Source organism: Mauremys mutica, chromosome 9 (assembly GCF_020497125.1).
Source record: "Mauremys mutica isolate MM-2020 ecotype Southern chromosome 9, ASM2049712v1, whole genome shotgun sequence".
NCBI classification, from domain to species: domain Eukaryota; kingdom Metazoa; phylum Chordata; order Testudines; family Geoemydidae; genus Mauremys; species Mauremys mutica.
The window spans coordinates 15138497-15160353 of NC_059080.1; the positions used below are offsets into that span (position 1 = coordinate 15138497).

Sequence of the window (21857 nt, forward strand, 5' to 3'; positions counted from 1 at the left end):
GTTATTGAAGTCCTCAAATCGTGGTTTAAACCCCTCAAGGTGCAGAGAATCCTCCAGCAAGTGACCCGTGCCCCACGCTGCAGAGGAAGGCGAAAAACCTCCAGGGCCTCTGCCAATCTGCTTTGGAGGAAAATTCCTTCCCGACCCCAAATATGGCGATCAGTTAAACCCTGAGCATGTGGGCAAGACTCACCAGCCAGCACCCAGGAAAGAATTCTCTGTAGTAACTCAGATCCCACCCAATCTAACATCCCATCACAGACCATTGGGCATACTTATCTGCTGATAATCAAAGATCAATTGCCAAAATTAGGCTATCCCATCATACCATCCCCTCCATAAACTTATCAAGTTTAGTCTTGAAGCCAGATATGTCTTTTGCCCCCACTACTCTCCTTGGAAGGCTGTTCCAGAACTTCACTCCTCTAATGGCTAGAAACCTTCATCTAATTTCAAGCCTAAACTTCTTAGTGTCCAGTTTATATCCATTTGTTCTTGTGTCCACATTGGTATGAAGCTTAAATAATTACTCTCCCTCCCTGATATTTATCCCTCTGATATATTTCTAAAGAGCAATCATATCTCCCCTCAGCCTTCTTTTGGTTAAGCTAAACAAGCCAAGCTCTTTGAGTCTCCTTTCATAAGAGAGGTTTTCCATTCCTCGGATCATCCTAGTAGCCCTTCTCTATACCTGTTCCAGTTTGAATTCCTCCTTCTTAAACATGGCAGACCACAACGGCACACAGTATTCCAGATGAGGTCTCACCAATGCCTTGTATAACGGTACTAACACCTCCTTATCTCTACTGGAAATACCTCGCCTGAAGCATCCCAAGACCGCATTAGCTTTTTTCACAGCCATATCACATTGGCGGCTCAGTCATCCTGTGATCAACCAATACTCCGAGGTCCTTCTCCTCCTCTGTTACTTCCAAGTGATGCATCCCCAGTTTCTAACAAATTTTTTTTGTTATTAATCCCTAAATGCATGACCTTGCACTTTTCACTATTAAATTTCATCCTATTAATATTACTCCAGTTTACAAGGTCATCCAGATCTTCCTGTATGATATCCCGGTCCTTCTCAGTATTGGCAATACCTCCCATCAATACCTGTCATCCTCAAACTTTATTAGCATATTCCCACTTTTTGTGCCAAGGTCAGTAATAAAAAGATTAAATAAGATTGGTCCCAAAACCGATCCCTAAGGAACTCCACTAGTAACCTCCTTCCAGTCTGACTCGTTGTATGTCCAGTATGACCCGTTGTAGTCTTCCCTTTAACCAGTTCCTTATCCACCTTTCAATTTTCATATTGATCCCCATCTTTTCCAATTTAACTAATAATTCCCCATGTGGAACTGTATCAAATGCCTAACTGAAATTGAGGTAAATTAGATCCACTGCGTTTCCTTTGTCTAAAAAAATCTGTTACCTTCTCAAAGAAGGAGATCAGGTTGGTTTGGCACGATCTACCTTTTGTAAAACCATGTTGTATTTTGTCCCAATTACCATTGACCTCAATGTCCTTAACTACTTTGTCCTTCAAATTTTTTTTCCAAGATCTTGCATACTACAGATGTCAAACTGACAGGCCTATAGTTACTCGGATCACTTTTTTTCCCCCTTTCTTAAAAACAGGAACTATGTTAGTAATTCTCCAGTCGTACGGTACAACCTCTGAGTTTACTGATTCATTAAAAATTCTTGCTAATGGGCTTGCAATTTCATGTGCCAGTTCCTTTAATATTCTTGGATGAAGATTATCTGGGCCCCCCGATTTCGACCCATTAAGCTGTTCCAGTTTGGCTTCTACCTCGGATGTGGTAATATCTACCTCCATATCCTCATTCCCATTTGTCATCCTCCCATTATCCCTAAGCTCCTCATTAGCCTCATTAAAGACTGAGGCAAAGTATTGTTTAGATATTGGGCCATGCCTAGATTATCCTTAACCTCCACGCCATCCTCAGTGTTTAGCAGTCCCACTTCTTCTTTCTTTGTTTTCTTCTTATTTATATGGCTATAGAACCTTTTACTATTGGTTTTAATTCCCTTTGCAAGGTCCAACTCTACATGGCTTTTGGCCTTTCTTGCTTTATCCCTACATGTTCTGACCTCAATAAGGTACCTTTCCTTGCTGATCCATCCCATCTTCCACTCCTTGTAGGCTTTCTGCTTTTTCTTAATCACCTCTCTGAGATGCTTGCTTCTATCGACTTCAGTATTCCATCTCAATGAGATGTGGAAGCTATGTCGATGGAAGAGCATCTCCCGTCAGCCTAGTGCAGTGTAGACACCGCTGTAAGTCAATCTAAGCTACTTCAATTTAAGTTATGTAATTTATGTAACTTAACAAGGGTAACTTAGATCAACTTATTTTGTTTGTTAGACAAGGCTGTAATGTAGACACTGACATAGGTCAACATAAGCTGCCTTATGTTGTAGTGTAGACAAAGCCTAACTTGTATCATCTGTCTTCTTCAGAGTCTGCAGATACTTCCCTCTACATGAAAACAATGATCCAGAAACTGTCAGATAAGGGAGGGAGCTACTCATCACATTGAACTTCTATTGGAGGCATTAAGTCCATCATACATTTGAGCAGTGGCTCTCAACCTTTCCAGACTACTGTACCCCTTTCAGGAGTCTGATTTGTCTTTCATACCCCCAAGTTTCACCTCACTTAAACTACTTGCTTACAAAATCAGACATAAAAATACAAAAGTGTCACAGCACACTATCCCTGAGCAATTGCTCGCTTTCTCATTTCTAGGAGATTGGTATATCTCCAATTATTACCTTATTACCTTTTACCATATAATTATAAAATAAATCAGAACATAAATATTGTACTTACATTTCAGTTTATAGTATATACAGCAGTATAAACAATAATTGTCTGTATGAAATTTTAGTTTGTACTGTGTCTTCACTAATTTTTTTTTATGTAGCCTGTTGTAAAACTAGGCAAATAACTAGATGAGTTGATGTACCCACCAGAAGTCCTCTGCATACCCCCAGGAATACATGTACCCCTGGTTGAGAACCATTGCACTAGAGGGAAGGTTGGTGCAAGCAGGTAGCCAAAAGAAGTAAAGCTACTGTGCAGCAACACACTCCTTAAAATAAATGATGTAGCAAGAAGCTTAGGCTTCAAAACTGATATTTTCTCTCTTTTTGTTTTTTTTTTGGCCTTCCATGCAAGTTTCTGTGGGACAGGATGATATTAGGACAGTAACCTTACATTTCAAGTAAGTGAGAATATATTCTAGTGTCACATATTGATGTATTTAGAGGAAAAACTGATTAAAAATTAGCCTCTTTACTTTTACAGTTCCCGCAGAAGCACAGTGAGAAAAAACATTTGAAACAAACAGTGCGTGTTTGAAACGATACATGGCCCAAATGCTATGTTCACCAGTAAAATACGGAGCAAATCTACTGATTTTAATGAACTCACTGTGGATTTATACCAGTATGAGAGCAGAATTTGGTCCATTGTGTGAGCCAAGCTAGTTCCAGTTTACAGATTACAAAAAGGCACAATGACATTTTCCTGACATGACAATTTCTTGCCAAGACTTGTCAGCATGCCTTATATTCATGTCTTCGCAGATAAGTAAAACTATTTCTGACTGGTCACATGAAATCCAAGTTCCATATGTTTAAATCTTCCTTCTTGGTATGTATGAATTTGAACTCAAAGCGTAACTGAAACTGCATTCTCCAGATCTAGGTTTCCTCTCTAAACTCTTTTGCTTTGTAGAACCAGAACACTTCTAAATGCATACACAATATATCAGTCATAAAACTGCTATAGTGAGAATCCGACAAAGAATCAGAAACAGGCAAAAATGAGGGCTTAGACTAAAACTGGTCTGGAAACTAGAGGGCCAAATTCTAAAGTCCTTACTCTGGCAAATTCTTACTGAGGTCAATGAAGGTTTTGCTTGAATAAGAATTGGGCCTTTATTACACACATTTAGCCCAGTTCAGTTGTTCAAAAGGGAATTTATACAAGTTTCTTCATTTTATTTGCCCTGCTAGTGATCTCATACTCTACTTTTTGTCCTACAAATAAGAAATCTTATGTGACCCTCTGGTTAGGAATAGAAAATGCCTAATATTTTGTGAAGCATTCTAAAACCTTTGTTTTCTAGTATCGCTAGCTATGCTAATTTTTTCCCCACTCAAATTTACCAGTAAATATATGCTGCTTTTTCTTCCTGCATCAGGGCATAATATCGGTTTGCCTGGCCCATAATGAAGCTCAATATATTTATCTTGCCAGGAAATATATAAAAGTTTGGCTAACTAGAAATTTATCCCCATATGTTCATCCTGTTAAGGATCAATAACATTCATCATTCCAGTGACTCAATCCCAGATGATTGTTCTGTCTGGAATTCATTCCTCTAAACTGGTATTTTCCATAATAGTATACATCAGTCTAAAAGGAATACATTTTCTTTCTTTACATCTCCAAAAATTGTACGACTAGAGTTTTCTCTTATTTACATTCATGTAAATAAAGAGTAACTCCTTGAAAAAAATGGTGTTTTGCTGCCATAAAAGTGTTACAAGTGAAATGAGAATAAGATTGATAGATCTGCAAGAATTTTTTTTTCCATGCTAGAATCATCAAGATGTATCCTACCAGGAATCATCAATACATCTAGGAGTGTTCAGCCAGTTCTGCCCCATGACTTTAAACTATCAATAATCTATTGGCCAGTCCTGCAAAGGGTTAATTTCCTATGTTTTTCAAAAACCATGAACTACATTAGACTAGGTCTGCCTGAAATTTACTTCATGTTTCTTTCTGGACAGGATAATACATTGTTGGTTTATAGCCATTTAGATAAACAAAGCAATGTGAACATTCCAATTACTCTAAAATAATCTTTCTTGATAAAATTTACACATTGTGAAGTTATACGTGAATCTTCAGGAGTAGAAAATACTTTTATTGGAAAGTGTTTTTCATCTGTCCACAGCGTATCAAAACTGATACGTTTAGCCAATTCCTATATCCATACTTGCAAGCCTTTGTATGATCTTATTTGCCAAATCTTGCACTGTCAGGTAACTGAGTTTCCACTGAAAATCACTCCTGAGCTACAATTTATCTTACATCTAAAATGCCATAAGACACAGCATATGATGTTCAGCAACAGTCATATGGTCAACTTACATAATGGTCTCTCGATAGATTATTCTGTATTCACTGTTGATTTTTTTGAGCTTCCTCTAAGTAAACCTTGCAGAAAACAACTAATAAACCAATCCTCCTTGAAGAAGTGGGTTTTGAGAAGAGATTTTAAGGGAGGGACAGAAAGAGTCATGAAAAGAGTTCCAGGCACAGGGAGCACCCTGAAAGTTATGTATTTTGTGTTCCAACATTGTGTTCATCATGAAAAAACTGTGGAAACAAATTTAATAATTTCTATAAACACATAGCTTTACAACGGGTGTTTGTTACAAATATTAATACTAATAAAATTGTATACAATAACAAGATATTTTTGAAGTAAAACAAATACCACTGACAAAATGTGGGCATTGGGTTCATAGCACACAAACCACAGAGGTTTCATACAATTATTGGATTAGTGCCATATTTATGTATAGTATCTATTCTGTGAAAGAACACCTATTTCAATAAAGATCCCATGAACAGAACAAAGGACTTTCACTACCAATGAACTCTTGACACTAGTAACTACAATTAAGTGGTCAAACTGCCAGTAATAAATTACTTGCCAAAAAATGCTGGCAACCTGGCATAAAGGGTTTGGGTTTTAGATAGAGTCATGTTTTCATTATTCATTGTATATTCTCAGTGACTTTGCTTTTCTTACATTCCCTCACCAGAACTCACAGGTTTGTTTGCTATCTCACCTTGGATCATTATCACTTTATTCATGACTGATGTGATGTGTCTGTTTCCTTATCTATTACCACACATTATGCTGATGGAGTTCATAGGCCTTCTGAATTTACTTCCACTTTGACATCCACTAATCACTTTTTCAGGATTGCATTTTGCTTCAGTGCTGTCTAATGGTTCAGAGCCGCCCAGAGGATTCAGGGGGCCTGGGGTCGCCGCCAAAGACCCGGCACTTCAGTGGCGGGTCCCGGGGCAGAAGGACCCCCCGCCACAGGTCTTCAGGGCACTTCGGCGGTGGGTCCCGGGGCAGAAGGACCCCATGCCACAGGTCTTCAGGGCACTTCGGCGGCAGGTCCCAGGGCAGAAGGACCCCCCACCGCCAAATTGCTGCCAAAGACCCAGAGCGGAAGAAGCTCCGGGGCCCCGGGCCCCGCAAGAGTTGTCTGGGCCCCCCGGAGCGAGTGAAGGACCACACTCCAGGGGCCCTGAAAAACTCTTGTGGGGGTCCCTTCGGGGCCCGGGGCAAATTGCCCCACTTGCCCCCCCTCCCCACCTCCGGGCAGCCCTGTAATGGTTGGAGCAGGAGACAAAGTCAAGAGACAAGAGCTTTGCTTCTGACTCTGCCATTAACTCACTAAGTGACCATGAATATATTATTTAACAGTCTCCATGCCTCAGTTTCCTTATTTATAAAATAGAGATAATAATACTTATCCACCTTTGTAAAGTAATTGAGATCCTCAGAAAATAGTGCTATATATCAGTACAGGATATTATTATCCTTTCCCCAGGTTTCCACTAATATAAACTGACAACATTCACAATCCTCTTTTGACAGTGATTACAAAATAAATTACATTTCACAAATAAAGGATGCAAAATTAAAGATATGCCTAATACAGAATGTCAGCAAAATTTTGGTAGGGTTTATGGGAATCCAAATTCCAAATACACCCTTATGACTTTGAAGTAGGTCAGACTCATAACTCAAAAGGGGCCTGTTTTTTTCTGTTCTTGTTTGAATGCAAGCAAAGAAAGCAGAAATCCCTAAGAACACTAGATCTCACAGCATTTCTACCATTAAAGATATGGCCTTTTGAAAGCTTGTTAGATCTCAGTCAACAAACAGAAGCTTATCTAACCCAACTCTGGAGCCAGATGAGAACTCGGCCTCTTCAGCCTAAGTTTTGTTTGTTTGAACAAATTCTTTGGCCAACCACTTACATATTTCAAATCTTTATGACAGCTGGCATGTCAAACGTATGGGCTGAATTTATGGCAGATCAATATGATTTACACAAGCACAAAGATATGGGGATGAATTCCTGGCATTGAAAACCCATATACAATGTAATTCTTGGCAGAACAAACCTATACAATTACTGACTAGGACAATTATGTTGCATTAAATTTCTCACAAGAGAAAACTTTATTATATGATTTCTGGTAAGATAAGAACATTTTACCTCCCTCCAGACAACTCAATATACTAGCATATATTATCAAGTATACCAGAAGTACTAACAAGTATTGCATAGGAACCAATATGCACTGAATAATAATATATTGATAGACTCCATTTCAGGAAAGTATCTCTATTCAGGATGTCAATTAAGTAAGTGCTAACAGGCCAACCTGAATAGTGATGTTGTAAAGCATGTGCTTGGGGTCATATGGTAATTTGCAGCAGGACAAGACTATGAATTTCAAGGAGAAAAAGTTGGGTGCTTATAAGGCAAACAGGACAGACACCTATGATATCTAGTAATAAATGAACTGAACATTAATCTAAGCAAGAAAAACATGGAGAACACATTTTTAATAAGCCATAATGACTCCATGAGTCTTCAAGAAATACATCATTTTTTGCAAATAATAAATCTGATTCCTAACAGGTCAATCCTGAACATGTGCGAGCAGGAGAAACTGCTGTATGATGACTTGCTGCAGAAATGCATACGAGCTTTACCATTTCTAGCAAGGAAATCACAAGGAGTTAAAACCTACAAGATTATTAGTGGAATTTTCTTATAAGATACAGTTCTCGAAGGAATAAACCTATGCAACATAGGGAGGATAAACTCAAAGCATAACAAATGGGATAATTTCTTAGTTAAGCAAACCCACTTAATTCTTGCAGGACAAGGTAATTCTTGGCAGGTCAAACATACATGTCTGAAATCTTGGCCAGAATAATTTTAATAGGTTCTGTATTCAAATATATAATAAATTATAGCCTTGTATTTCCCCCAACACTGCTGCTTTGTAGCAGTATGCACTATTTGGGTATATGTGCTGAAAAGATTTCTAGGATAGGAACAAGTTCTCCCCTGAGTTACATCTATGCTTAAAAAAAAGAAAAAAAGAAAGACAACAGTAAATTGTTTGCTTTTGTCCTTACAACAAATTATTTTTCCTTCTATTTGTAAATGACTTGGCTACTTGTAGGATTACACAAATTTTGTTTAAGAGGATTGTTGCATTTGAATTTACCAATAAGCTTTACAAGCACATGGACAGATAACCTACAATCTCAAAGCTAATTTGGTACCTGGAGCAAATCCATACACATATGTAAGAATTTTACCTATTACCCAGTTAGTTTTAGTAAGAAGAGTAGCCACCACCTAACAACAACATTTACCAACAGTTGCCATATTGTGGTCTGAGACACAGCATAGTAATTCCGTATTTCTGGAAGGTGATAGCTGAAAAATACTTTGGAAAATAATTGCAGTAACTCAGATACTGTAGTGTGATAACAGGTGCCAAATGATGACTTTTAAATGGCAATCACTGTCTGTCTTTGAAAGTAATATAATTATGTGTTTACATGCTGATATACAAATGCCCTTGTAAGATACTTTTCATAATTAGTGGAAATGAAAATCAATTATGTACCTTGAGTGGATTTGTCATCGGCTTTTCTTTTTCTGCTATGGCTGTTATAGTTCAGTCTTAGTTCTTGGCTATATTCATTTAGAGTTTCTCTGGAGTCATAGGATTGTCTTGGTTTTCTCCCATCTTCACTTTCATCTGAAGAACTTGTATAAGCTAGATCCATTTCATGCTTAACTTTTGACAGTGGCTGGTAGGGTTTGCAGTCCATCTGCTCCATTTCTGATTAAGTATGCTCAGAGTCATGAAAATAAGGAATAGGAACTCCCTAAAGAAATGGTCCTGAAAAAGACAAAATTCCATCTTAGACATTACACATAAATATTAGCTATTCAGGGCCAGATGTTACTCTCAGACCAAAAGGAAATCAATGAAGTTTATCTGGATTTACATAAATGTGATTGAGATAAGAATCTGGCCCACAGATTTTCAAGAAACACGATCAAAATAGCTTTAAAAAAACCTAAACCAAATGATACATAGTAAGTCAGAGTGCTAATGTTGTCTTGTAGTTCATGCACAGAGTACGTTATAATACCGTTTGGACAGAAAACCTGAATTGCCAGTATGTTATTTGAAATTATTGAATATAATAATTGAATATATTTCTCTAAAAATCTGTGTCCTCCTCAAATATTACATTTTTAATTTTTTTTAACATTAAGGTCAAGAAATCAAAAAGAGTTCTACTCCTCTGGCAGTACTTGGTTATATAAATTAAAATGTCCAGTCAACTAGTAAGACATTTGACACACTATAAAACAATCAGGCATGTTTAAAATTAAAATGGATAGCTTATGACAGTCTCAGAATACAGCATCATAATTAATTCAGAAAAAATGACATTCCTTTTAAATAATGCGAATTAAAAAAAAATCTAGCTCAAAGCAACGTGAGTCCATACAAAAAGTACTGCAATGAAACCTTTTAGAGAGTTAGGCAACATTTACTTTTAGCTCAAGCATTTCCAATACCATTAATGGCAACAAAGTTTCACCTCCCTAACTGGTGAATTTGGCCTATAGTCTCATTTTCATGAATGTTTTTACCTATTAATGTTCTGGAAATTATATGGTGAAACAATGGGACTTGTGGAACATCCTTTACCACTGCATTCATACAGCAGCAACAGTTAGTTCCAAGATCAGACCAAAGACCAATAATTTGTCCATTTAGAGACAGTCGTGCAACAAAAAAGGTTTTGCCAATGTGAGACTAGTTAATACACAATGTTCATTTAGAAAAAAAAACAGTGCAACAAACAAAAACACGTTAGACTAACAGACAAAAAATAAAACTCTAAAACCAAGATGTTATGGAGAAGTACTTCTGTTGGACAAAAACTTCTCCCAACAGGAGTTTACAGCTTCTTGTTAATTTCATCTCAATGGCTGAACAAAGCAATTCTAACACTCAACTTGATGGGATTTCCCTGGGTGTCTGTAACCCAATAATGTAATGCTTCATTCAACCGATCAACTCCAAAATTTGAGGGAATTTTCTAGCCATCAATGGCCAGAAACCTATTGATTCCGATGAAAATCAGAAATAAAATGAAAGGTGGAAATGGGGAACATGTGGAGCCCCTGGCATCTGGCTATCAATATCAGCAGCATCAACTGTCCTTTTAATTGTCTACAGATCAAACTGCCATACTCTCAATACAATCAAAAATTTTGATCCTGAAATAGAAAGGGAAGAAAAAGAAAAATATATGAGTGGTGGGGGGAAAAGGGGAACCGGGATGCACACAGAGCCCCTGGCATTCGGAAGGGAAGGAGAAGGCCAGGGTAAATAGGAGGCAACACAGACCGCTGGCATGCATGAAAGTGGGCACATATAGAGCCCTAGTCAGAGGAGGGAGTGGGTATGGGGCTTAGGAGAAGTGGTGCATGGGAGAAAGACAAATGGGACCACACATGGGGAGAGAATGTGGGACAACAGTATGGCGTGGGGGGAGAGACAGCCTGTAGCATGTCGTGGAGGTGTCAATATGGGGGATAGAGCCCTGGCATGCAGGGATGGGGAGAATAGGGGGACACACAGAGCACCCAGCATAAAGGGGTGGGGTTGCAGGATGTCCTTGAAATAGAAGGGAATGGGAGAGTGGCAAAGGGAGTTTATAAGGGGTGATGAGGGAATGCAAAGTACCCCTGGTATGTGCAGTGTGCTCTGCCTACAGAAGCAATGAAGTACACTAGTATATATAAATCTCGCATTTAGATCTATTAAGCTGTAAAACCAACCATGCACCTAATTTAATGTGGGGTGTTTGTTTTTTTTTGCCATATAACTGTAAAAAAACCTCTACATTTCTATGCTTACCTATTGCACACAAGGCTGAATCACAAAGAGATTTACAAAAGCCAGTACTACCCCTCTGCACCTTGAACCTTTTAAAAATGTACAAAGGTTCCTATGGAAAAAGAGCCTTGTGGCTGATCTATTTTGCAAGAGGTCTGCACAAGGTGAATTCTGGTTGCACACATCTTTTGTGAGCAACTGAAAAACTTGGGATTATATACAATACTGTAAAATTTAAGGTTTTGAACACCTGCTGCTCTGAGTCACTTCTGAAATGTGTTTCTCTCTCCTATTTTACAAGTATATATAACAATGATGTATCTTACTTTTTAAAAAAAAACTCTCCACTGATTATGAAAACTGAGTGCTGCAAATATATGCATTTAACAGATTTAACTGGTGCAATATTGGAAAATGTAAGGCTTCAATATTTAGTTTTAACTCTGCAAAAGATATTGCTTCGTATACAGTACTATTGTTTTTATATTCACTATTCTTTCATGACTTCTGCTTTACTGTCTTGCATACACGATTTTCCATCTGTGCAATGACATGGATTTTTTTCCCCATTTAAATACAGAAAGGACATGTAAAGACAGGTGAAAACTCTATGAAGCATTCTCTAGAAGGTGGTAGCTATACTGCCCCCTTTTGTTCTTTAAATAGAGGGGAGGAAAAAATGTCAAAACAGTTTTGAGGGACAGCAGAACTCCACTCCCTTCCTGGGACTCCAGTAGACTTTGGGTACACATGGATACCACTTCATTCCTATGAAGATCTCAGAGTGGGAGGTGGGATCTCTCTTCACATAATATTCCCTTCTAAGTCCCATTGTCCCAGGCCTCAAACACCTGTGGATTTCATTCCATGCCACACAGGATCAGGGGAGAGTCCACAATAGCATCATGGTTCTTCAGGCAGAAGGCTAACCAACAGGAATGCAATGCAGAGATACTAGGTCTCAGGAAAAATCCTGCACTGCCTACCCATTCCCAAAAGGGATGAGGACCAGGAAACTCAGTGTGCCTGTAGCAGTGGGGGAGGTTTAGGTTGGATATTAGGAAAAACTTTTTCCCTAGGAGGGTGGTAAAGCACTGGAATGGGTTACCTAGGAAGACGGTGGAATCTCTTTCCTTAGAGGTTTTTAAGGTCAGGCTTGACAAAGCCCTGGCTGGTATGATTTAGTTGGCAATTGGTCCTGCTTTGAGCAGGGAGTTGGACTAGATGACCTCCTGAGGTCCCTTCCAACCCTGATATTCTATGATTCTATGATTCTTTGCTCCATTACTCTGGGTTTTTGCTGGAGTCGTTTAATTGACTCTAACAGAGTCACACTGGCATTAAAACGTCACATAGAAAACTGGACAAAGTCTTTTCTTAGAGGATTTCAACTTCCTCTAAAAAAAAACCCAAATACATGGGATAAGTTTGTGTTTCCTCAATTTTTGTTTAGGTGTGCTGAAAACCAAGCTACCTAATCTTATCTGAAGGCAGGTGATAAATTGTTATTTGTAAGAACTGGCAAAAGATTTGATAACAATTTTCAGCATATAACATTTTTATGATACAAGAAAATATGGGAAAAACCCCCCACCAAACAAGTTTTCAAACTATCTTAGTGTTAGAGATTGAGTCAAATACATTCAATGTTGATGTGTTAAAATCATTTGAACCTAAACCCTGCCACTTGTAGTCTGTATCTTATGTCCCACCTTGCACTGGAAAAAAACAACACTGTGTTAAGTGTGGTTTAAAACAATAATGTCTGGGTGTCTACACAGGTTCCTTCGAGTAACTGGCCTCCTGGTGGCCAGGGCCGGCTCCAGGAACCAGCATTCCAAGCTGGTGCTTAGGGTGGCAATCTTCAAGGGGCGGCAGTCCCTGTTGTTTTGCCCCCAGCAGCGCGCTGAATTGCCACTTCGGACGGCGGACGCAGTCCGTGTGCCCTTAGGGCGGCACGTGCGTTTTTGCGGTGGCGGCAATTCGGCAGCAGCTTCTATATTTAGCTGTCCGTGGCGGCTTCAGCTAAACATAGAAGCTGCTGCAGAATTGCCACTGCCGCGGAAACGCGCCTGCTGCCCTAAGGGCTCACGGACTGTCCGCGGCGGCAATTCGGTGCACTGCTTGGGGCGGCGAAAAACGTAGAGCCAGTCCTGCTGGTGGCTAAAGGAAATATCTAGCTGATCAATATTAAGTTGCCCTTGTCAGTGAAATGATAAAGGCTCATAAAAGCATACAGCTACCATAAATGACCTTTGCATGAGTGACTTAATGCTTTTCTTCCCACAGAGAAAGAAAGGTCAGAAAAGAACCAATCTGTGTGCTGTCACAGGAAGGGTTTTCTTTCTTTCTTTCTTTCTTTCTTTTTTTTGTTTGTTTTTTTAATACATTTGTAGGCATTGAATGGCAGAGAATTGTCAGCAATATTTTAAAAATAGAAACCATATATAATTTAAAGTCACATTCCTAGAACAGAAAACACACACAGCTAATCGTTTAAATTTAATCAGTGAGACATTTAATAGTCCTTAGAGTTTTCTTAGTACTTGAAAAAGGAACTATGGCAAGGGGTTGGAGCCTTTTAAAAACTGCAACAGACTTGCATATTTAATGCATATTTTGTACATGATTTTAAATTTGTCATCAGAAACTACATTTTCACATTGCACTTGCATCAAAACTCTACCACTTCTGAAACAAAATATTCATAGCATAACTCTGTGGTTTATGTGAAATTTAGTCTACTATAGAGTTGTTTGAGTGCGTGCATGCTGATCAATGTGTACTTCAGAATGGGGTTTATTTTATGCATTGTATTGTACATATTTCCTATTTTCAAATATATCAAGGAACCATAGTTCATGTTCACTTTAACAATGCTCTGGATAGATGCTAGTCAGGCCACCATCATGGTTCATTCATTTCAGAGGAAAATGCCCTTACTGATTACTATAATTAACCCCAAGAGCTGACATTATCACAGTGCTGCATCCAGTTCGTTATCCTTAATGTCCACCTCCTATACATTTTTATAGGTAAATGCCTATTCCTCCATACACATACAAACTGATGAAAAAATATTCCCACTGATAATCGAAATTCACAGGTAGGCAAAGAAAGAAAAATGCTACTTGAGAACTTAACAACATTTGGTTTAAGAATATTTATATATTTTAACACATGATGTTGAAAGTTTGTGTTTTAACAGTTAAAAAGCATGAAACTTTTTGAATCTCAACATCTCCTAAGATTAACTAACTATTGTCTGACTCTCCCTATTGTCTGACCCACCAAAATATTTCCCACAACTGTGAAAATGTAAATGGGGGGGGAGGGAGGGAGCTTAAACCCATATTTTTGTGCAACTGTGAACATTGAAATAAATAAATATCCAAAAAGCTTGAAAATATACATTAATATTACACAACAAAATTATAAAAAAATAAATAAAAACTGAATTCTGCTAAACCCACAGATACAGAACTCATAGTGGACAAGTATGCACATACATGATATTTCTTGTGGCCGAACATGACACTTTATGGGTGAGTACTAACACAGAAGCAATGGACAGTATTGCAACATTTTTGTACTAATTTGAGCATTGCTATAATGTTTGATAAAATTAAATAGAATTAAAATGTAAATGCAGTTATGCCAACACAATAATCAAGTATTATTGTTTGCAGATATTTATATAACAAATTCATAAGACAGCCTGCTGCTTCTCTATTTCTCTCTCCCTGGTGGCAGGTGAGAGAGAGTATATTAACACACGTAATTCTACGTAATTCTGATTTTCCTGGCATCTCCTGACAACTGACCAAAGGTTTTAATTGCTTTAAAGAATGCAGATGTATAGCCCTGTTGCATGTTTCCTTTTCTTATTATATGTTCAGCTCACTCTCTCCTCTGAAAAGTAACTAATAAAGAGCAATCAACATCCAGTTTGCTGTAATCAAAAAGGAAAAGTACCTTTAATCTAAGGGGTTTTTTTCTGAAATATAAAATGTGAAATGTAAAAAGAAAAAAAAGCTCCAAAAAAAAAATGCTGTGAATTTAAACCTATGAAGAAGGTGATACCAGGACAAGAAGCTATGACTTTGGTACAGATTACCAAAACTATCTTAATGAAAACATTGGTTTATATATAATAAATACAAGGCTAATTGATATAGTCCTACAGTCCTGTATTTTACAGCATGGTTACATGCTACAATAATACAACAAGCAATACTGTCCCACTTTCCAAGCATTTACGGAGGTTTTGGACTTTTGGAATAGGCTGCTACTTTGTTGAGAGAGAAAAAAGTGAACACAGACCCAGGTTATCAGATAATATAATTAAAGAAATAAGAATAATACAGGTAACAGCAAGAGAATTTAAGAGCTACCAGGCATAAGGGAAGGTATGCTTCCAGATGAGATTTGGAGATGTATAATAGGTGAAATTAAGAGATATGGAAAGACTGCTCAAGTTGATAGGAACTGCATAGAAGAAGGTTCTTGCAATGAGAGTGGTTAAGGCGGCCAGTGCCAGAAAAAACATAAAAACGAGGAGCTGATCAAGGTCTAGGAGACCATCCATTGGAAATTTTAAAAACAAGGATGACATTTTGAATTGGATCCTGAAACGAATGCTGAATCAGCAGTTCTTTCAAGATGTGTATGAAAAAGTTACTTTGACTCTGCATGAGTTGGAATCCAGAACACTGGGACTTCTAATAATCAAAGTAAGAGAAATGAAGTCATGGATGAAGATTTCAGCAGAGATGGAGTCAAGACACTGATATACGTGGGTAATATTTCAGACAAGGGTCATATGAATATTTGCCTCACAAAGGTGGGGATTCTGAGTCCAGTATGAAGCATAAAAGGCAAACACTGCATAAAGCCTGATGTGAGGAAGTAGAGGGAAGAGACAGTATTATACATGTTCCTTATGCCAAAGAGAAATGCTCCAATTTTTCAATGCAGTATGCTTATAGCCATGTTGGTTCCAGGACATTAGTGACATAAGATGATTGAGGAAATATCTTTTATTAGATCAACTTCTGTTGGTGAAAGCGACAAGCTTTCGAGCCAAAGAGAGCTCTTCTTCACAGAGCTCTGTGAAGCTCGAAAGCTTATCTCTCTTGCCAACAGAAGTTGGTCCAATAAAAGATATTACCTCACCCACCTTATGTCTCCATTTTTTAAGACATTTTGCTGAAGGAATCTGAGAAAGTTTACTTTGCCAAGGCAGAAAAGTGAGATTAACCCAAAAGGTCAATGTAAGACCTAAAGTAATGTTGATGGTTTAACTAAAAACTAAGCATTTTCATATACTGCTATCTGAAAATGCTGAATTATCAACTTCTTTTCATGAGAGTAAATTATTCTTGCCCGGAGGTGGATTATCCAGTGGCACATTAAGGAGAATAGATGATAGATAAAAGGAAGCTGGATGAGTACGTGAGTTTTTACACATATTTCAGCTATATCAGATATGCAAATACAAAACCCAGCATTCAGGGATTTGATGGAGAATTTCAGGTTTCTAAACCAATGAATGAATTACATATATGTATATTTTCGTCATTTCAACATTTAATATTCTTCTTCATCTAAAATTAATCAAAGTATAATGTAATTTTAGCTAATAGAAGTTAGTATCATTCACTTTGTCCAGTAGTTTTAGACAGAACACAACAGAACAAAAACTGCTCAGACAAAATGGATTAGATAATTCCAGCATTTTGCTGCATATGGCAAGTCTGCCAGTGAACTGTCAGACATGTTATATGTCAGCTGTTTGGCTGTGGCATATTACTCCTGGCCAACATTACCTTTCAGTTCACTTGGAGGCTTGCCACTAGTTATAAAATTCCACAACCTCCTAATGCTTTTATTTAGTAGCTGCTTGCTTAATGTCATTAAGTATGACTCAGGAAGAGGTCCTAGCACAGAAGATTAAGCTACTTTGTGGGATGAGGTATTTTTAATATATGTGGTCCAGTAGTGTGACACATTTTGTGGACAATTATTTCAGAATAGTCACTGGGGCCCTGGTCTTTCTGGAGAAAAAATAATTGGACTTCAGACAATGTAATTCACAGTTGGATAAGTGATCTTGTAATTTCAGATAATGAAAATCCAAGTGAAGCAGTTAAAAAAAAATCAAGTATTTGGAAGCCCAAATAAGGTACACTGCAGGAAAAGAAAAGCTTTAGATTGAGACTGAAATAATATTGACCATTAATTTGATATTTGCATGGTTAAGCTGCTAGACTCTGATTCAAAAGATCTGGTTTTAACACTTAGCTGTGACACAGACTTAACATGTGATCTTGGGCAAGTCACTTAATCTCACTGTACCTTAATTCCCCTTGATGTCTCAGTTCCCATCTGTAACACATGGATAATACTTTCTCTCTGCTAACCTTTAAATGCCTTTTTCTGCTTAGACTGTAAAGTCTTTCAGGCACAGATTCTCTCTTACTCAGTTTGTACGGTGTCTAGCACAAAGGGGTTCCAACTTCTAGATGTTACAGTAATAAAAATAATTAACAAGCCACAAGGAATCTGTTTCAGAATGGATTTGGTATAAGATTTCTGTGAATCATTCACAGAAATATTCCACAATGTTCTTATTTTGCAGTTTGTTCCTCAAGAGTAGTATTTCCCCTCAGTCTTTAAAGAATTGCATTTAGATACTGAAGCAAGTTTTTCCTCAGATATAACCCAGATTTCATATTTTATCAGAAAAATGAAGCATTAGTTGTAGAAGATGAAACATATGCACGAAGGGCTAACTTATTTGTTATGTAGTGATCTAGAGTGGGAGGGTACAGGGAACGCTTTCCCTTCTAGCACACCACTGGCGGAAGGCAGCCACACACGTCTCAACTCTATGGTGCACCAGAGATACTGGATAGCATTGCTGCACTGTGAAATGGCCCAGACGGAGAATCTCTCTGCAGGTGGGATGCCTGGGCATGGTTTCATCCTGCTTTGCAACAGGCACCACAATGGTTGTGCTGGGATGAGACCACAGGTGTCCGTTCACACTTCCCTACACACGTCACCATTGCCTCTGGAATTGTTATGTTTTAAACTAGCATAATAGTTCTTCTCCTAAGAAAGTTAGTGAAATAATTTTTTAGACAAAATGTTAAAGGTAGGGGCCATATTTCCAAAGGGCAACTCAACCTAGAGTCTAAAATTTTGACTACATTTTTTGGTGTCTTAAGTTTCTGCAGGTACAATGTTTTCATCCAAGATTTTGCATTTGAAAAGACCTAAACTTAGTAACACTGTGTTTAGCTACCCAATTTTCACATGCAAATACATGTTGGATACATACAGCCTAATGGGGGATTGAATTGAGTGTGCAAAGACATGGAACTACAGAAGTAAGTGTGTAATTGTAGAAACAACTTTGGAAAATCTGGTTCTGGCTGCATTTTTTGTTGGTCTCAAAATACTATTATATACTACTATATAAAATACTATTCTATAAAATTAAACACACCTGAACTGTGAATATTATGGAGCCACACAGTAATTTTATTTTATGGGACTAATATCATATAACTAATCACTTATGCAATGTTCTCATAATTCATTTTGCCACCAGAAAACTATTTTCCTTCCTCTCAATCCAGAATGTATTATTTGAATGACACCTTCCTTGTACAACAGACAACAAATTACCTGTCTAAATAAATGTGTAACTTACACATGAAATATACACATTATTCAACTGTTATTAAATTCTATATAGAGATCTCATATTCGTGCAACTGATACAAAAGAGGGAGATACATAGGTGCTTATTCATATGCAGGTGTGGGGAACAAATAGTACAATCTACAGTGTTTAGCACTAGGAAGCATTTGCTTTTCTAAGACATGCTAACAAAAAGAAATCACAGGCTGACAGATATGACAAGCACTGTAATCATCTGTAGATGTCAAGAAAAATGAATTGTTCTGGCTATTTGTCATTAATGCAAATTGTATGACCATCAAACTGTGATACACAATTGTTGTGCAGTCTCTTCTCCAACTGTGTGCTTAATTAAGAGGACTTAATAAACACTAATTAGCTACAATGGTAATTTAATGCAATTTTAAAAGTTCAGAGGTTAAGAAAAAATTGAAAAGAATATGTGTTCCATTTTAGAGGTTATTAATTTTTAAAATCATTTTATTGCCTTTTAAATTTTGCAGAATAACAAGGTGAGCACATGATAATAATTTACAAAGCATCAGTTCCCACAGAATGTCCAGGAAAACAGTGTAAACTGAACACACTACTTAAGAGTGCTATTTATGCTAAGATGTGGTGTTTAGACAAATGCAGTGGTTAATCCATTTAGCTGAAAATGTCTTACCTAAATTTTAATCTGCCCGCTTACTGGTTGTAGGAAAGAGGGGAGAGGCCTTGATTCAGCAAACCATTACTATTCATCAAAGTGTGTAAGCACATGCTTAACTTTAAGAATGTGCTTAAGTCCAATTAACTTAAGAATGTGCTTAGAAGTTTTGCTGAAATGACACCAGAGTGAACAGGAGCACAAAAAGGAAGTTCAGCTATGAAGTGTGCTTTTAGGTATGACTCTTTGTTACACTCCCCAGGGTTGTGAGGCACCTCACTACCACCTGCCCTTAGATGAGGAAATCTTGTCTGTGCCCGCTGTGGATCAGTTCCGTGAAAATGCCAGCCTCTGGAAGCATAAGCACTACCTTCCAGGCATCCACAGGCCTGGCTCTCTCTTTACAGGTAGTGACAGGCAGACACCAACCCCCAAGTGCTTGGAGTGTTCCCTGTAGTGTCTGGCTGAGTGTCCACTGGACGTCCACAGAATTTCCAGGCCTGCTATTCTCAAAGAAACAGTACATAGCTGCTTGTAAAATTCAACCCAGGATCGCCACTTCGCTTAATATCACAGCACTCAGATGTGTTTGTAGTGAAAACAAGAACAAGTTCATTATGAAAGACTCAAGTCCTAGTCAGTGAATAAGAATATTGGAAACAAACAGTTACATATAAAACAAAATCATCACACACTTTCTAGAGACTAAGCTTAACTAACAAGTTATCCTGGTCACACCCGAAGTTCTGCAGTGTTTTCAGTCAAGATGGTTGAGACCCTTCTTTCATCAAGCAAACATGCTATCCATTTACTTCCTGGACGATGGATGACAGAGTGACTTCTTCATTTCCCAAATACAGTTGCACAAACCTTTGATGTGCACTTCAGGACAGGGTTCTCCCCCTACACCATTCGCCTTTTCCTGTTACTTTTCTGCCTTTGAAGTTTTTACAAATCTTGATTAATATTCAGCTCAGAAAGGTGACAGAAGATCCACTGTGAACTGTACAATACTTAATTTAAATGTAAATAGCCAACTAGATAAACATTTGTCAGATATGAAACCTGTTTTTAACCTTTGCTGGTATATATGCATCACTCCTTACAACACATCTGCACATCTGTATTGCAATGGTACTGATGACCAGTGTGACACCAGCTTTTATTTGAGATCTCACATGACATTCTTTTGTGAACTGGAATGTACATATCAGACTCAGGAGATTTCTGTAACCCCTCTGCCCACAGCTGCCAACTTTCACATGGTAAATAAGCACCCCAACTTTCACAATAAGCCAAAAATCAAGCTAATCCCATTTCAAAACAAGGCCAAAACAAGGCAATCCCTAAAAACCCCAGCACTCTATGTGACTAGATCCCCACGGTGTGTAGTCTGGGACTGTGGTGGGCCTGCTGTGCACCCCTGATTCTCAACCCTTGCCCCTGGTTGCCAGGAGCTGATCAAAAACGAGAAGCAACAAGCAACAAGCCAAAAACTAGCCAACAAGCAACTCACAAGCCAATTAAGCCAAAAACAAGCCCAATTTCTGCATTTTTTTCCATGGGTTTGGCATGTCTGCTCTATACCCTTGCTAGTTGGCACCAAGAAGTTCCTCAGTCACATATTTATTACTGCTCCTTTTTAAAAAAAAAGTTCACAAGAGATGTTGATGAATGGCTTACCAGGTGATTCTCTTGTCCACTTCAAAAAAAAATTAGAAGCCTCCAAACTATACACTTAGCTATTAGTACATGGAACCTTGCATTCCAATCAGTTACCCCACTTATTTCCCTTTATCTCTATGTTGTGTCTTGTCTATCTTTAGACTGGAAACTCTTTGGGGGTCGGTATCATCACAATTTATTTTTTTCACAATACTCAGCATGCTGAGGCTTCTAGGTTCTATAATAAAGCAGTAATACTGCTGCTGCTAACTGAGGAATGCACCCTTCCCTGGTGTATGTTCACTGAAAGTCAGAATTACATCAAGGATCTATCAGGCCCATTGCGTCCACTTCAGTCTCTAGCAATGCTGTGAATGCTCAAACAAGGTGCAGCACTGATGTGCAAGACTTTTCTTCCTATGAGGCCATCATTTTACACAGCTCAAGGAAAATGGACTTTTCATCCCCTCTTGAGCACCAGGTGTGAGCACATGTCATCCTCCACAAGCACACTTTCAAAATTTTCCTGACTTTGGCCCTGTCACTGAGGAAGAAAATTTAAAAATTATTATGCAGTTTTGCCACCATCTAACACAAAACTTTAAAAGCTTTTCAGACATTTGAAGTACTGTCTGCCGGAAGACATGACTGTTGGTTCATACTCAAGGGATTGCTTGACCACATCTGTGTGCTAGATAAGAGGGACATCTGCAGCACCTTCTCTTGAAGAATCACTCA

General features: G+C 38.1%; 1 protein-coding gene across 8 annotated transcripts in view; it reads right to left on the bottom strand.

Moving 5' to 3' along the window:
* The window catches only part of TENM1 (teneurin transmembrane protein 1), a 517028-nt gene that overhangs the window by 360296 nt on the left and 134875 nt on the right, over positions 1-21857 (bottom strand). For all 8 annotated transcript variants that reach the window (XM_045030001.1, XM_045030000.1, XM_045029999.1 and 5 more), the window contains exon 2: positions 8795-9073. In XM_045030001.1, the coding sequence (XP_044885936.1) occupies positions 8795-9011 (217 nt within the window). In that variant the 5' untranslated portion in view covers positions 9012-9073. The remainder of the gene's footprint in view (positions 1-8794; positions 9074-21857) is intronic.